The following is a 15887-nucleotide window of genomic DNA, read 5'->3' on the forward strand; positions in this document are numbered from 1 at the left end:
TTGGCCGTCACCTCTAGAGTAACCGGACAGTGGATTATGATTACGCATCAAAAAGGACGACGATGCCATCCCCGCAGCGCGGGGATGCTTATACTTCCGGGGGAAAGGTGGTGTTGGTAGCAGGGCTTGGTGTGGTTATCCGTGGGGGTGTTAGGGGTGAGAGGGAGAGAGACAGGGTATTAAGGCTGGTGAGCAATAGGTTTTTTTTGGGTAGAGATGGTTATGTGCTTTGGAAAACATTTATGTGTTTTCGGATAAAGTCTCGGTGCTGAGAACGGGACTCCCTCGCGCACTCGCGCAGGATGCGATTTACGGTGGCCACAGTCGGCTTCTGCGCTGTCTTCGCAATGACTACGGCGTCGATCTGGCGGCGATTGCGCATATCGACGAGGACGATGGTCTTTTGGCAATGGACTGGGCGGCGGGACATGGGTATCTGGATGTGCTGCAGCTGCTGCACGACGCTGGTAGCAACGCTTGCTCGACAGGCGCATTGGACGACGCTGCGTTCCACGGTCATCTGGACGTGGTGCAGTGGCTTCACCGCCACCGCACCGAAGGCGGGACGTCGGCGGCCGTCGACTCTGCCATTGCAGCCAACCGCCATGACATTGCGGCCTTTCTGCGCTCGCACTGCGGCCTTTGGATCTCGGACAGAGCGCTCTATTCTGCCGCCCTTGCGGGCAACCTTGAGGCGGTCCGTTATCTCGACCAAGAATGCCACGCGTCCTGTGGCGCCAAAGTCATGGACGTCGAAGCGAGAAACGGTCATCTCTCTATCGTCTAATACCTCCACGAACATCGATCCAAAGGCTGTACGAAACAGGCTATGGACTATGCTGCCGGCGCAGGGTACCTCGAAACAGTGATTTGGCTGCACGAGCACCGAGGCGAAGGCTGCACGACGGACGCGATGGACACTGCGGCCCAAGAAGGCCATCTTGACGTCGTGCAATGGCTGCACGCGAACCGATTGGAAGGGTGTACGGTTCGCGCCATGGAGAACGCGGCCATGGGCGGCCACTTGGACGTGGTGCGCTTCTTGCATACCCACCGAAGCGAAGGCTGCTCGCAAGATGCGATGGCCTCTGCAGGATCGTTCGGGCACTTGGCGATTGTTGAGTTTCTCCACCAGCACCGCACTGAAGGCACAACGACAAATGCTATCGACTGGGCCGCGGCGACCGGCCAACTTGAGGTCGTCCAATGGTTGCACGCAAACCGCTCTGAAGGGTGCTCGGCGCTGGCTTTCTACTACGCTGCACGCAACAACAAGGCGGAGATGCTGCAGTTTCTCGTGGGCCTCCAAGGTACGAAGGCGCTGCAGGTAGCGGCTGTTGCACGTGCTCGCCGCTGCCAAGATATGGTCGCCTTGAAAAACCTCCAAGCAGCCGGCTGTGCAGGTGCGGAGGTCGTGAATACCGAATAAAAAGATTTGTTTACCAGTTTTTGATTGGTCGATCGATATCTCTGTTTCAGCCAATCGGATGTCTCCCCTGCGGTCCATCATACATTATGGCTCATCGCCCTACCGGTAATCTCATCATGCCCCAGGGAGCATGAGTGGAGAACTCTCGACGTAGCCCACAGAAGACGAGTTGTCTTGCGCTACCAGTCCAAGTAGCATAAACGTTACGGTCGAAAAGATATAAATTAGTCGGCGATTAGGGTTTCGTCTGGTCATACGACAGCACCGTGGGCCACTCGAAGGCGTAGAGGCACTTGACGCAAGTTACGTGGTCGCACGCATCGTCGGCCTTTTGCACGAGCCGGCTGCAGCCCGGACAGCGCTTGACGCCGGTCTCGCGGCAGTAGCGCTCGAACGCTTTGTCGCGGCAGGTCGGCAGTAGGTGGTAGTCCTTGCCGCAGTCGGCGCACGACGTGGCCTTGCACGCGTCGCAGATGACCCGGCGCTTGCGGAGGCTTCCTTTGCGCGCCGGCTTGTGGCAGCGAGGACACGTGCGTTGCTCGTCCTGCGTGAGGCAGTGGGCCGCGCACGCCTCGCGCGTGTCGAAGGACACGGCGCTGGAGGTGAGGAGGGTTGGCGAGAGGTGATTCTTGCAGCCTGGGCAGCACAGCGTCTCGTTGGACGTCAGCCGGTGCTCGAGGTAGTTGTTGAAGCACGCGATGCAGCATGGCGTCGTGCACGTATCGCAGTACGCAGCCAGCTTCTCGGCCGTGTAGAACTCGAGGCAGACCTTGCACTCGGTCATCGCCTGGTACTCGATTGGCGGCTTCTCGAGAACCGGCGGCGGCGGCTTGCAGAGACCGTAGAGCGACTGGAGTGGCATCGTCGCTGCGTAGAGAAAGGTGAGTGGGAGCGCCCACGGCGCCAAAAGAGCAGGCACGCGTCCAGCGCCGGCGCGTGGTCGGCGCCGTCTTCGGCCTGCGTGATGTGGCGGTACAGCATCGGCATGCCCACAAAGACGTAGCCGAGCTTGGCCGCGACTGCCACTGCGTCGACGGCGGCGCTGGAGGCGAGAAGCGTCCGAAGCCGGACCACGAGCACGTCAAAGGTCACGACGTAGGCCAGCGCGCAGTAGAGAACGTAGAGCAGGACAGCGACGACGGGTATCGCGGGCGACGCGCGAGCGGGGTCGAGGCCCTTGGACGCGAAGCGATAGCCCAGCGTGAGCGGGCTGGACGTGGGCGAGGTCATGGCAGATGCAGAATGGGAGCTACTCACGCCTTCAACCCTCAACGTTTCCTGAGGCAGGTGCGCTGGGACATTTGGTGGGTCCGATTCTGCATTTTCTAGGGACCCCTAAAAATATACATAATACAAAAAGCTAGTGTAGAAAACGGATTGCACTGCATGGGGGGTGACAGGGAAGCACAATCGAGCGCATCATCCGTCCGGCCAGGTGATCGAGGCTGCGCCATTGCATGGTCGCTGGCAAGTGCGACGAGGCGCCGCCAATCATGAGCTCCTTCTGCGCTTGCGAGAGCTGAAGAATGTGATCGAACGCCCCCGAAAGCCCCTTCGAGTTCCCGATGATTAGGCCCGAGTAGCCTCGGCGCTGCCTTTCTTCCGCGACAAGACACTGTTGTGCGAATACACTGTACGGCCTGCACTCTGTGCGAATGATGGTATCCAGCGGCTTCCTTGATATTTTCTGGTCGTCATTGTATCAAGAGCAATGCTCGAGGTTGTTGATAGTTCGGCAGTCGTAGTTTTGCTGGCGGCGAGAGGACCTTACGCAAGGCGTCTTTGGAGGCTGGAAAAGCGGGTACAACCCGATTTGCGGCGAAGGCTCCGCTCAGTCCGACCTGGAATGCGACTCGTCGTTCGTCTGCAGCGAGGGTTGAAGTGTCTGGGAAGAAATCGCGTGCGGTCGATGGCGTCCTTGCAGCGGACGCATCGCAGCTCGGTGTACGTAGCCCTCCGTGGACTTTACGAGCAGAAAGATCGACGCACGTTGCGTCGACGAATGTCTACGTGCGATGACGTCACACTACTAGTAGCTCGCATACCGGGACTCGGGTGGCCACCGGCCTTCAGGGCTCGTTGACGAAAGTAACAACGAAGATAACGAAGGCGGTACGCGTCGCTCAACTGCACTTGCACCACAGCCTCGTACAAGAGCCCGAGCAGCCTGCTCTTCGTCGGCTTCTCCGGCGCCTCGCCCAACACGAGTGGCCGCGACGTCACCTCGTCCCGCGGATCGCGCTCCTGCCTCCGCCTGCCTAAATCAAGTCCCTCAACCGAGTACACACAATAAGGAAAGTCCGACAATTTTGTTGAGCATAGTTTTATCTATTGTAATAGACGACCCACTTCAACAACAACGATAATAACGCGAAACATCTGTCTTTCAATCTATCGACCGGTTATCAAGTGGCAATGATCGCAGTCGCTTTGTCGTCGCCATCTCGTCGTTGCGACCGTTCGGAAGACTTAAGCCACGAGAGCACGCGCTTCCGCAGCGATTTCTTGGGCCCCTTCGTCTTTGGTGTCGGCACCGGTTGCTCAGCCGTCGACGGCGCGGCCCCAAGTGACGACGCGGTTCGGTCGGCTTTGGGTTTGAGCTTCCCCTTCTCGATACCCTTCAAGACGCCGTTCTTAGCGTGGATGATATTCCCTACAAGCTTGTCGTCTTGCATTTTGGCTTCGGGTATCGGATGCGGCACCAGCTTCACGGGCGTCAACGGCTTGGACACGGTTGCTGTCGTTGCTGTCGTACTCGCATTCGTCGGAGCGACGAAAAATTCGACGAAGTAATACAAGAAAAGCGTGATCCACAGTGCGAGCCACGGCAGCCGAAGGAGATGCGTGCTCGTCTCTTCACGGTCAAAATCCCAGACGTTGTGCGTCGGAGTGCGGTAGAAGATTTCGTCCTTGTCGAAGAGGACGAAGGCGACGTACGGGAGGTGGACACCGAGGTGGGCGGCCTGAACGACCGTCGACAAGCCGCGGCAGAGCGAACTGAAGACAAAAACGTCGCCGAAAAGAGCGTCTACCAGTGGGAACAACCACGTGAACGTGGCGTGGTACACTAAGGCTGAGTACGCAGCGACAAGCAACGCCAGCGACTCGGTGGTGGCGCGGCGCTCGCCCACGGGCTTGGCGTTGGGTTGGCCCATTGCAAAATGAATTTGACCTTGACGGCGTGATTGATAATTAACGTTAAGACTTTGTGCGACTTGTCCTGAGGACATTTTGCCCCTCTTTGATCTTGGCAACTCCGCCAGCAATTAGCTCTGGAACCATATCCTTCCTCTACGGTATCCTCAAGGCAAAGCAATTCAATGAGACTTTTTACACTTGATTCTTGCTGCATTTTAAAAAGCATCCTGCCAACAACCCTGTGCAATGCTGTTTCTGCGATAAGAATTCATCGGTTTCCTATTTTATCCGTACGACGAGGCAATCTAGTCCCGACGACTGCCCTGCAGCTTGTGGGGCGCCGGCAGCAGCGCGTGGCAGCTTGGACAGGCACGACTTGCGACGACGAGCAACGTCGGTGCCATGGCGACCTTTCATGGACGGCTACTGCTTCGTGGGCTCACGCGTTGAGCGTGCCTGTGCAGCGGTGCCGCGTCTGCGGACGACGTAGGGAGCAATGCCTTGAAGTGCTGGTCATGGAAAGCCGCAGTTTGCATGACCCGCAGCCAGAAGAGCGGCAAGGTCCTCGAGGAGCGAGCCGCCGGCGACGGAGAGGCTGAGAACACCGTGTTGCAGTGAGGTGCATCTGTGCAAGTAGTGAAGAACGCCTTGCTGCCTCCGCCGACCATTACTTCGCTTCGAGGCCTCAATTCGTTCAATAAGTATTCGAAAGGGCCATGTCAATGATGGTGGCAAACGAGTCGCGGAGGACCTTTCGACGCCTGGCGCTTGAACTCTTGGGTCCTCAATTTCTCGCGCCACAACTTGATTTTTTAGTGCATTTTTGGGGATCCACAACCGCGCGCAATATATCATTTCTGATAGATGCTGTGTTGTGAATCCAAACTGTATTAATAGTAGTAGAGAGAATATCTACAGGAATATATACCGGTATTGTTGAATTCATGTCCAAGTGTTTTGTACTGATCTACGATACCAGCTTATCCTATACTAGTATCTCGTCGCCAGGGTGCAAAATGAGATCCAGTTAGCTCGCTACTTGGTCAACTTGGCTTGGTGTTTCTTCTCTGCAGACGGGTTTTTGCGGTACTTAAAGAGTTTGAACCAAGAGAACAATCGTTTCTTGGGTGGCTTGGGCACTGGCAGCTCTTCGGGCTTGTGGAGGCGTGTGGCCACCGGCGGTGGCGTCGGCTCCACAGCTGCCTCGGTCATCGCGGCTTGGACCTTGGCTGTCTTGGCTTGCAGCCACTCGCAGAGTGATAAGGTAAGCGCAAACGCAACGAAAATGGACCACAGCGCCGTCCATGGCAGTATGAGCAGGCACGGCTCCGTGATGAGCGCGCGGGCCGCTTCTGCGCTAAAGCTGGTCGCATTCCGATAGAAGAAGCCTTCTGTGTCGAGGAAGACGGTGGCGATGTACGGAATGACGACGCCGACGTACAGAACGCGCGATACCATCAAGAAAAGCCGGCAGAGCTCGCCGAGGACGGCCACGTTGCCCACAACCGCATCGAGGATGGGGAAGATCCACGCGAAGGTGACGTAGTACCCCATCCACAGATACGCCATGTAGAGAATTTGCAGCTTGAGCGAGTCGCCCGACGCGCGGTACTCGGGTTTCGACTCGGGGTGGCCCATGACAGAATGAGCTGTTTGGAACGAAGTGAATTGGACGATAGTGATTTGTTGTTGGATTTTTACAATCAAGGCCGCTGGACCGAGTCCGTCTGACACAAGCCTTGATTCGGCACCGATCCGGATCCGGATAATCATTGGGCTCCGTGGCGATCTTGCCTCCAGGACGATCCTGAAGAGCCAACGTTTCCCTGCCAATGGCGCAGCGTGCAAGAGTCTCGACGCCGCGCCAAGGCAGCCCTCGACACGTACAGCATTTGTCTTTACAAAGGCGACCGTTGAGAGTAGGACTCTTGGTCTCCAGAGCCTGCAAAGCACAAGCACCGCAGATCGCGCATCGGACCGAGCGGTTGTACTGGCGACGGTGCGTCCCTGCGCTGCTCTTGTCAGCGCAACCGTCGCCAACCCACTCACTGGGCCGACTCGTAATGTGGGATACAACGGCTTGAGATCGGCGACACCGGTGACCGGGAATCTACGGAGTAACTATGCAGGAAGCATACGCAACATGCACCAACACCCAACGTCGAACAGCGATCAAGGGTGTAGTACGTAATGGAGGAGAGCGCCCGTGACTTCGGGCAATTGACTAGTATCAACCAAGTATCAAGTGCTGTCACTTGGTTTTGGCCGTCTCGCGGGTGGCGTGTTGTTTCGGGCTCTCCTTTCCCAAGCGCTTTCGCGGCGACCGCTTGGACGGCGTGAGCCAAGAGAGCATGAGTTTTCCCAACGACTTGGCTGGGGCCTTCGCCGGCACATCTGGCGCCTTGGGCGCCACGACGGCTACCACCGGCGTCAACGCGGGCACGGCTGGCGTCGTCTCTGTCGTCGCTTCGACCACTTTCAAGCTCTCTGCTGCCGACGGCGCTTTGGTGTCGACCTCCTCAAAGTGCTTGCTGACGATGGCGACGAGAAGCATGAACGGCCAGAGCACGACCCACGGCAGCGCCCAGAGCACCGGTCCTGTGATGCACGTGCGGAAGGTCCACGAGACGAGGCTCGACGGCAGGCGGTAAAAGTACCCCTCCGTGTCTACGAGGATACCCACGAGGTACGGGACGAGGAGGCCGACGTAGGCGGCGTGGAAGGCCAGGTTGAAGACGCGGCAGAGCATCCTGAGGGGCACCGCGTCGCCGGCGATTGCCTCGAACGCCGGGCAGATGCCGTAAAATGTCCCATAGTAGGCTAGAGCCGTGTGCACGACGTAGCGTCCCTGGAGCTCCAAGCGGTCGCTCTCGGAGCGGTACTGAGGCGCCTTGGACACGAGCTGGCCCATGTCTCACACAGCGAATGCAAGAATAGACCACCAGAAAAGGATAAAACAGCTATCTACACTATTAAACAGACCCTTGCTAGACGCTTGGCTTGGCAAAGACACGACTTGCCGAGCGTCGATGGCAGCGCGGCAAAAAGTGATAGGTCCCCGCGCACGAGAGACACCACGCCGCTTTGCAGCTACCGCAGCGCAGTCGTCGCTTGGACCACCACACATGATCGGACGCCGGCAGCAGTGCGTGGCAGCGGGGACAGGCGCGGCTTGTGGGCGACGACGATGGCATCTTGATGAGCATCGATGCTGAATGGCAGCGGCTTCGTGGGCTCTCGCCTTGAGAGTGCTTGCGCAGCGGTGCCAAGTGTGCGGACGACGTCGGGCGCAGTAGCTTGATGTGCTGGTCACGGACAACCGCAGCTTGCAGGGCCCGAAGCCAGAGGAGTGCAGTGAGGCCAATGACGGTGGCGGCAAGGTCCACGAAGAGCGAACCAGCGACCACTGGCGCGGCGACGACGATCGCGACGACAGCGAGGCCGAGCGTCCGTGGTGCAGTGTGCATCTGTGCAAGTGAAGACCGACTCGGAGTCTTTGCCGAGCATTACTACGCTTAGGAACCTTGCGTCAATGACACGTGATATGGCCAGCGACTTGCGGATCCGAGAAGCTGCTCCAAACTCTCTGGACGAACGGGCCGAGACACAGGTGCGTTCTGCACATCTATAACCGACCAAGCGCGATATCAACGAGTACCTTCAGCTCTGATAACTCAAGTGCTCTGGCAGCCTGGGACTCTGGTTGAGAGCTCTCTGGCACAGATCTGGCAATCAGTTCTGGTAGCTTTAGTCGCACGGAAGATACCGCGTTCGCCAAGCCAAGTCCGTATGTCTGCGGGTCCGCCAATCAAACGCAAGCAAAAGCAAAATCAACTTGGTTACGGCAATTGCCACCCAAAAGACCACGTTCGATCGAACGAACCCGAACGTCGGGCTAGGCCAAGAGCGAGCTCGCCTCCGTGGGCGCCAGCGAGCTGCAGCGCTGCGCATGTCGGCGGCGGTGGCGCCAGTGGCGCACGGCCAGCGCGAGCACGACCACGCCCAGTGCGCCGAGGAGCCCCAACATCCAGAGTCGTTGCGTCGGAGCTGCGGCCATGGCCGCCGGGCACACTAGCGTTTGGTCGGGCAAGCACGTCTGGGCGTCAGCTGCGCAGTCGGGCAGATGTTCGACGCACAGCATCCAGCACACGGTGCCTCCGTGGGGCACGTCGCCCGTCTTGACGCACTTGAGATGCGCGCACTGCTCGACCTCGTTGCGCATATTAGGGCTGTTGCAGTGGCGCATGCACTGCGCTTTCGTGGTGCTCGGGTCGCTGGCGTTCGACGGGCCCTAATGCAAGTGCTTTTCGAATCGTGAAAGGTTGACGTATCAATCGCACCCAAAGGCCCAGCGTGCAGCTCAGGTCCGAGGCGAGGAGGCTGCGGCCCGTCGGACACGCGAGCGACGCAAAGTTGGCGCTCGGTTCGAGGAGGTGGCGCGTCGTGGCGGCCGCGTACTCGTCGAACGAGAGACCAGCGTGCACGAGGCGGTCGTCCGCACGCATGAGCAACATGCGCCCCGAGAAGACGCGTGCGACCGACGCGTCCATCGACGGCGGCATCTTCATCCCGTGCACGACTGGCGGGAACCGATGGCCAAAGTTGCCCCATCGATTGAACCCTTCACCAATCATGAGCACGAGCTCGTCGGCCTTGAGGCGCGGGGCCACGCGCTGGACAACGCCGTCCAGCGTGAGCTCAACCTCGAGGCCGGTGGTCTCCACTTGCACTTGGTTGCCGTCGCGATCAAAGAAGAGCGGGGCCGACGTGAGGAGCCCAAGACCATTGTCCGTGTGCAGCTCCAGCGACAGCGTCTCTACGCACATGGGATTATTTCTATCATGACAGCGCGCGACGCGAACCTGGGCTGGACGGCGCGGCGGGAGCGAGATACTTGTGTACGTGGTCGAGATGCTTGCCCGACTCGGCGATCGCTCGCATCGACGTCGCATGCTCGCTCGAAGGCACGTCCAACGCGACGCCCAGCGCCTCTGTCGCCGACTGCATCAAGCCCACGTACGCGTGGTGGGCAGCGGCGTAGGCGGGGCAGAGGCTCGCCATCGGCAGCTCTTCGTCCTTGGCATTGGTGCTGATCGTGTCGCGCGTGGTACCGTCCGAGAGCGTCTTGTGCTGGAGCAAGTCCATGTTCGGGTGCGCCTGCATGCAGCGAAAGGCTTCACGGAGGTACGTCGTCCGCGTCGCCGCAAAGCCATCGAGGCCCTTGAGCGCCACAAGGCCGTGCTCCTCGAGGGCTGCCACCAGCGGCGCCTTGTGCTCGACCAGCGTCGCGACGTTAAAGGCCGGGATCTCGTACGCCGGGTGGGCGGCCGCGGCCGCGACCAGCGCCATCGTCCACAGAAGCGCCATGGGTTCAGCACCTGCTCGATCTTTCCGCACTGCTGGCAGCCGTCCTGCACGTTTATCCGGATGCGCCCGTTGCCCATTCCGACACAAGAGTAGCTTGGCGGCGGCTGCTGCTCGCTTGACGCTGCCACGTCGGCAGGTGGAGCGCTGGCGCGATGCGGTGGCGGGCGACTGAAATAGGCCCCGAGGCTAAATACAGCGCAGTCTAAATTTGGTCATTTTCGAGGAGGCGCGGATCCGCCCCAATGGACTCGGTGGATACGCTCGTGTACCAGATGGAGGACGACGAGCCGAGCGTCAAGCTCGAGGCGATTCGCCGGCTGCGCGAGCTGGCGGCGACCTTGCAGCTGCGGCCGGCGCCGTTTCCCGTGCGCAACGCGCGCCGGTTCCTCAACTGCGTCCGGCGCCGCCTCCATGACGCCGAGCCGCGCATCGTGGCCGAGGCGCTCCAGTTCGTGTGCGACCTCGTGCCGGTCATTGGCGCCGAGAACCTCGTGCATTTGTACCAGATCGTGCTGCCGCCGATGCTGCCGATGCTGCCCGCGGACCCCGAGTGGGACGACGAGGCGGCGTTCCCGCACTCGGCGCTGCACGTGCTCTGGGTGTACGCGCAGCACACCTCGAGTCTGCAGAGTGTCATGGACCTCCTCATGAACCAGGGCTTGAACCACGAAGACGGCGCGGTCCGCGAAGGCGCTATCGGGGCGCTAAAGGCGCTCCTGCAACGCAACGCGACAACGACGCTGCCGGGCGACGTGAGCTGGGCCATGGTCCTCGAGGTGCTCATCCCCGCGATGGAGGACGACGAAGAGCGCTGCGTCGTCGCGGCCGAGGACGCGGTCGCGTGGCTCCAAGCGCACGTCGGCCAGAAGCAGTTCCAGAGGCTTCTCCAGACGCTGAGCAGCCGCGACCGCGCCATCTTGGCCCAACACGCCGACTACATTCAGCAGTTCATCGGGTCGAGCAGCCCGGCGCTTGGCGCTGCGTCCGACGACCAGCTGCAGTTTGGGCTCGTGCCCAAGTGGATCGTCGAAGCGCTGCGAAATCCGAGCGAGGCGCCACCGACTGCGATGGATCTCTTGGGCCGAACCCTCTCTCCGCTCTCGTCGGGAGAGCTCTTGAGTGTGCGCAGCGAGTGGCTGCATCTCTTTGGCTTCCTCGCACACCTCTGCGCGCAGCTCTCTTCGGTGCGAGACCGGGCGCTCACACTCCTCGAGGGACTGTGCCGCACCATGGGCACGTACCTCGCCGAGGTCGTCTCGGTGCTTGCGCCGATGCTGGCGACGGTCCTTGCCGAGACGGCGGAGCCCGGGGCACGGCGCGAGCTCGTGCACATTGTATTGAGTGCATGCCCCGTCGCCGCATTCCTCAAAACGCTCGTGCCGGCACTGCAGCACGGTAGCTGCAAGGTGCGCGAAGCTGCCTTGCACCTCTGGACCATCGCGACCTTGCGCCAGCCACGCGATGGTCAGCCGTCGGCGGCCTGCACCGTGCTACACCTCGGCCGCGCCCTCTGCGACCCGAGCCCCGATCGTGCGCGCGGCCGCATTCGACCTCGCGGCCGTCCTCGCCCATGTCTGCGCCGTGCCGATAATGCAGCTACTCATGGCCAACGCGGACGCCCAAGCGGACGGCCTCGACACGGGCCAGCTCCAACGCCGCCTTGTGCAGCGCGATGTCCCGTTTCTCGAGGCGTCGGGGCCACGCTTGCTCGGGCGCGGCGACCTCGAAAACAAGACCAAGCTATGGCTACCGGACGCCAAGACGCCGCCGCCGACGGTGCCGCCACGTCAGCCCAAAGCCGAGGTGAGCCCGCAGCAGTCGGCCGAGCACATCGCCAAGAGTCTCACCGTGCTCAAGCAACGCTGCCTCAACAAGAAGCGAGGAACGACGCCGCCGGACGGTCTCCGGCCGCCGGAGCGCAACCAAAAGGCTGGCACGCCCGTGGCCCACTCGCCCACCGAGGACCGCGACCAGCGAGCCGTTCGGACAGTGTTTGACGAAGACCGTCCGATCAAACCGATGCGGGCCACTGTCTTTGAGAACGACGACGCCGTTGCAGAAGCGCCGCTTCGCGCCAGGAAGCCGATCTCGCTCGCCACGGCCAAACGCGTCCATGCCAAAGAAGCCAGTGTCCTTCCACCCGCCGCGATCGTGGTCGAGCCCGAGCCCGAGACTCCCGCGGAAGGCCCGACAAAGCCCAAGGTCATGACGCTTGCCACGCGCAAGCGCCTCGAAGCCAAGCAAAAACAGGACGACGCCGCGCTGGCCCCCGCGCCCGTCTCGGCTCGCAGCGCCAAGCTCAAGACGGGCGACGACCTCAAGTTGGCGCTCCGGGCCGGCAAGCAAGAGTACGTCGCCACGGCCGAGCTCGACGCGTATCCGCTGGGGAAGAGCGATATGGCGCCGTGCCTCGGTCGTCTCCAGAGCGCCGAGTGGGAAAATCAGTTTGAAGGGCTCACGGACCTCCGCCGGCTGTGCGTGCACGTGCCCGACGTCGTTGCGAGCGCCGGCTTCTCGAGCGTGCTGAAACTCGTGTGCACGCACATTGGCAACCTCCGGTCCGCAGTCGCCAAGAACGGCATGCTCGCGGTCGAGACGCTGTGCTTGTACCTCGGGAAGCGCATGGACTCGGACTTGGACGACGTCATGCCGCTGCTGCTCAAGCGCGCGGCCGACACGAATGTCTTCCTCTCCGAGTCGGGCGCGCAGACACTCGATGCCGTCGTTCGCGGGTGCTCGGCGCCGCGCGTTCTCAGCGCAGTTCTTCCCCACGTCGCGTCCAAAAACCACATCATTCGCAAACAGGTAGAAGCTTGATACGTTGATAGATGGATTGATAGTCGTCCGTGTAGGTGGGTATTATGCTCGGGAAGCTCCTCTCGGACGGACGCCTCGATGTGGCGCGCGACGTCGACCGCGTCGTCATGGCCACCTGCAGCCTTGTCAACGACTCCAACAACGAAGTGCGCGACGTCGCCAAGCCGACGCTGCTCGAGCTGCGGCACCTTGGGGCGCTCGACGCCGCGCGGCTCCGGAAGCTCTGCCCGGCGTCCTGTGTTGCCCGCGTCGAGCAAGTGCTCTCGAGTGCGCCCGCGCTGAAAGACCAAGTCGCCAAGCCACTGGTGCGCGCGCGAAGCGAGGTCAAGGACACGACCAAGTACAAGCCGATGGCGGTGGCCGACTTTGACAAGATTCCGACGCTCAACAAGCAGCTCGAGAGCAGCAACTGGAAGGAGCGCTTTGACGCCCTCGAAGAGGTGCAGGCGCTCGTCCTCAAGCACGCGCAAGGCTTGTGCCAGAGCGGCAAGGTGCTGCAGGTGTTCGACGGCCTCAACAAGCGCCTCGACGACGGCAATGCCAAGGTTTTATCTATATTTTTTATTTGTGGACAATGTTGTCATCGTGAGCAGGTCAATGTGTTCGCCCTCGAGACGCTGCAGACGATCATCCCCGCGCTCGGCAACGGCCTCGACGCCGTCCTCTCCAACCTCGTGCCCATCTTGACACGCAGCCTTGCCGCCAACAACCAAAAGGTACATTTTTACTTTGAGATTGGATTCCGATGTTGAGATTGAATTTCTATTGTCTTGAACTTTGTAGGTCGCCCAGTTGGCCGACGGCGCGTTGGATCTTTTGTGTGCGCATGTCGACGCCAAGTTGGTCGTGCCGCACTTTGTGTCAGTCACCAAGGTCGGCAACGCACGCGTCAAGCCCGGCATGCTCTTGAAGCTCGACCGACTCACGCAGGACGCGGGGCTCCTAACGACCCAGTCGGCCATCCACCGGTTGGGAATCCTGTGGCTTTCTCAATCGCTAGAGTCGTGGCTGCGTAGGCACGTGTTGCCTTTGGCGCTTGACTTGATCAAAGAGAGCAAGACGGACGTGCGCGACGCCAACTACCAGCTGCTGCGGTCGCTCTACAAGGCGCTGGGTCCATCGATGCTCGACTCGGTGTACAAGCTGCCCAAGCCGCACCAAGCCAAGCTGTCGCAAATCATCGGTGTGCACATCACGACCGCCTAGTTCTTAGTATTTAAGCACGTCTATTTAATACATCTTCCTCTGTTTCTTATGCATCGCTCTCGTCGCCCGAGTCGTCGCCATTGAAGACAAGATCGAAGACGCGGTCGTCGACCATGTACTCGTCTTCCGTGAACGGGAACGCGAGCATGAAGGTGAGAAAGTCCTGGTGCGAGAGGTCGCCGCCGAACCACTCGTGGAACGTCTCGAAGACGTCTTCATGGAACTCAAACTCCTCGACGTACTCCCAGTCCTTCTCGTCCGGGCCGAGCACATGCAGCTCCTGCGTCTCACCGTCGTCGTCGCCACCAACGTCTTCATCACCCTCTTGGTGCTCCTCGCCGACATCTTCAGCCTCTTCCTCGGCTTCTTCCTCGACCTCTTCCTCATCATCCTCCTCGGTCTCTTCCTCGTCTTGGTTGGCGCCTTCATCGCTGTGGTCGGACGGTGGTGCCGCATCCGCGTCCTCGTCGTCGTCCGTGGGCGGTGTGATCTCGTCGTCGTCCTTCTTTGGTAGTAGCTGGCAGGGTAGTGGCCCGAGAAGCGCAAGACGATGTGCAGCAGCGTCGTCTTCTTGCCGTAGCCCAAGGCGACGCTCAGCGTGAAGGCGAGGGTCGTGCCAAAGGGCTCGCCGGCGTACCGGCGGTCGTAGCTGAAACTCACCTCGAGGTGCTCCTTGGTCTTTTGCTTCTTCTTGGCCGCAGCCACCGGTGGCACGTAGACGACGACCGCCTTGGTAGTCGTGTTGCGCTCGGCGTCGACGAGCGTCTCGAGCGTCTCGATGCTAAAGTCGACGAGCGCCGGGTGCGACCGCGCGACGTCGGCCGTCAGCGGGTGTTCGGTCATGCGCAGCTTGGTCTTCTCCGTGTCGTAGACGACCTTGGCCTCCTGTGCGAGCCGCCGGTAGACGTCCAGCGGCTCGAGCCGCTCGTCGCGCGTGAGGTCGGCGCAGGCCTTGGCGAGGGCGGCGCGGACGTCGGCGCTGGCGCAGGCCGAGAAGGACATCGCAATGTGGGCCCACGGCCAATGAAATCACAGGTGCAATTCTCGGTTTGCAGTCGACATAGTGTTAGAACTAGGGAAGTGTAAATTATCCACAAGCGTCAATCCTGGATGCCAAGGCATTTTGTATCCATTTTGAAGGAGTATCTCCAACCGTCGTCACTGACCAATCAAAAGGCGCTATTGCGATCTTCGATGCTGATGCTGTCAACGGTCATATTGAAACCATGGGGTCTGCGCCTAGCCTTGCATGGGTTGCCGTTGCGGTCGCCGTCCAAGCTCTGTACGCGCTAATGAGCTCACTCTTCCCGCGAGCATCTGCTACGCGCCGAAGCGTCGTGGTCGCGACGACACTCGGTACCTGCGTCGTCTGCCAGCAAGAGGCACATACATCGGTCGCCTGGCGCCACGCGTGCAGCTCGACGTGCTGCGTCAAGTGCCTGCAGTTCTACGTCGCGCTCAAGGTGTCGCAAGGGCTCGTCCAGTCGTCGCAGCTGACGTGTCCGGATCCCCGATGTCTCACGCCACTCGACCACGCCGAGGTCCAAGCCTGCACCTCGGACGAGGTTTTCGCCCTCTACCAACGCACGCTGCGGCAGGAGACGCCACTGCCTGGAAAGGCCAAATCGCATTTCTTCCAGCGAAAAAAGGCCCTGTCGTCGGCGACGAGCTCGGCGGCTGCTTCGAACATGGCTCTGCCACATTTCAAGTGCTCATGTCCACGCTGCCACGCGCCGCTAGAGACGGCGACGACCAAGTTTCTACATTGCGAACGCTGCACGATCCACTATTGCATCGAATGTCTTCACGACTGGACGCCCCGGCACCGCTGCTGGCGCAAGTGGGCGCGGCGACTCGGTTTCCGCAGTACTACCAAGGCCCACTGAATCTGTAAAGGTTCCCAATAGAGTTCCCCAATATAGTACTTACT

At 60.6% G+C, this 15887-nt stretch overlaps 11 protein-coding genes across 11 annotated transcripts; 3 read left to right on the forward strand and 8 right to left on the reverse strand.

Moving 5' to 3' along the window:
- Positions 1–409: 409 nt before the first annotated feature.
- Positions 410–1429, forward strand: SPRG_03411 (hypothetical protein; the record flags this gene model as incomplete). Its single annotated transcript, XM_012341984.1, has 2 exons — positions 410–767; positions 813–1429. 2 exons carry the CDS (start codon positions 410–412, stop codon positions 1427–1429), a joined length of 975 nt encoding a protein of 324 aa, XP_012197374.1.
- A 235-nt stretch (positions 1430–1664) lies between these two features.
- Positions 1665–2659, reverse strand: SPRG_03412 (hypothetical protein; the record flags this gene model as incomplete). Its single annotated transcript, XM_012341985.1, has 2 exons — positions 1665–2296; positions 2329–2659. 2 exons carry the CDS (start codon positions 2657–2659, stop codon positions 1665–1667), a joined length of 963 nt encoding a protein of 320 aa, XP_012197375.1.
- Positions 2660–3834: 1175 nt separating this feature from the next.
- On the reverse strand, positions 3835–4584 carry SPRG_03413 (hypothetical protein; the record flags this gene model as incomplete). The annotated part of the gene is made up of 1 exon (XM_012341986.1): positions 3835–4584. The coding sequence occupies one exon, from the start codon at positions 4582–4584 to the stop codon at positions 3835–3837; it is 750 nt and encodes a 249-aa protein (XP_012197376.1).
- Positions 4585–4872: 288 nt separating this feature from the next.
- Positions 4873–5235, reverse strand: SPRG_03414 (hypothetical protein; the record flags this gene model as incomplete). Its single annotated transcript, XM_012341987.1, has 2 exons — positions 4873–4977; positions 5107–5235. The coding sequence occupies 2 exons, from the start codon at positions 5233–5235 to the stop codon at positions 4873–4875; spliced, it is 234 nt and encodes a 77-aa protein (XP_012197377.1).
- Positions 5236–5602: 367 nt separating this feature from the next.
- On the reverse strand, positions 5603–6205 carry SPRG_03415 (hypothetical protein; the record flags this gene model as incomplete). Its single annotated transcript, XM_012341988.1, has 1 exon — positions 5603–6205. The coding sequence occupies one exon, from the start codon at positions 6203–6205 to the stop codon at positions 5603–5605; it is 603 nt and encodes a 200-aa protein (XP_012197378.1).
- A 524-nt stretch (positions 6206–6729) lies between these two features.
- SPRG_03416 (hypothetical protein) lies at positions 6730–7479 on the reverse strand (the record flags this gene model as incomplete). The annotated part of the gene is made up of 1 exon (XM_012341989.1): positions 6730–7479. A coding segment is annotated over one exon (661 nt), but the record flags the coding sequence as incomplete, so codon positions are not given.
- A 75-nt stretch (positions 7480–7554) lies between these two features.
- On the reverse strand, positions 7555–8034 carry SPRG_03417 (hypothetical protein; the record flags this gene model as incomplete). Its single annotated transcript, XM_012341990.1, has 1 exon — positions 7555–8034. The coding sequence occupies one exon, from the start codon at positions 8032–8034 to the stop codon at positions 7555–7557; it is 480 nt and encodes a 159-aa protein (XP_012197380.1).
- Positions 8035–8387: 353 nt separating this feature from the next.
- On the reverse strand, positions 8388–10002 carry SPRG_03418 (hypothetical protein). The gene is made up of 3 exons (XM_012341991.1): positions 9430–10002; positions 8908–9383; positions 8388–8858 (listed from the first exon to the last, which is right to left on the reverse strand). Exons 1-3 carry the CDS (start codon positions 9932–9934, stop codon positions 8463–8465), a joined length of 1377 nt encoding a protein of 458 aa, XP_012197381.1. The 5' UTR covers positions 9935–10002; the 3' UTR covers positions 8388–8462.
- A 174-nt stretch (positions 10003–10176) lies between these two features.
- SPRG_03419 (hypothetical protein) lies at positions 10177–14006 on the forward strand (the record flags this gene model as incomplete). The annotated part of the gene is made up of 6 exons (XM_012341992.1): positions 10177–11398; positions 11457–12739; positions 12787–13296; positions 13345–13467; positions 13535–13719; positions 13768–14006. 6 exons carry the CDS (start codon positions 10177–10179, stop codon positions 13955–13957), a joined length of 3513 nt encoding a protein of 1170 aa, XP_012197382.1. The 3' UTR covers positions 13958–14006.
- On the reverse strand, positions 14004–14959 carry SPRG_03420 (hypothetical protein; the record flags this gene model as incomplete). The annotated part of the gene is made up of 2 exons (XM_012341993.1): positions 14004–14462; positions 14507–14959. The coding sequence occupies 2 exons, from the start codon at positions 14957–14959 to the stop codon at positions 14004–14006; spliced, it is 912 nt and encodes a 303-aa protein (XP_012197383.1).
- Positions 14960–15249: 290 nt separating this feature from the next.
- On the forward strand, positions 15250–15851 carry SPRG_03421 (hypothetical protein; the record flags this gene model as incomplete). Its single annotated transcript, XM_012341994.1, has 2 exons — positions 15250–15665; positions 15698–15851. The coding sequence occupies 2 exons, from the start codon at positions 15250–15252 to the stop codon at positions 15849–15851; spliced, it is 570 nt and encodes a 189-aa protein (XP_012197384.1).
- Positions 15852–15887: the final 36 nt, after the last annotated feature.

This window comes from Saprolegnia parasitica (assembly GCF_000151545.1).
Source record: "Saprolegnia parasitica CBS 223.65 unplaced genomic scaffold supercont2.8, whole genome shotgun sequence".
In the NCBI taxonomy this organism is placed as follows: Eukaryota; Oomycota; class Saprolegniomycetes; order Saprolegniales; family Saprolegniaceae; genus Saprolegnia; species Saprolegnia parasitica.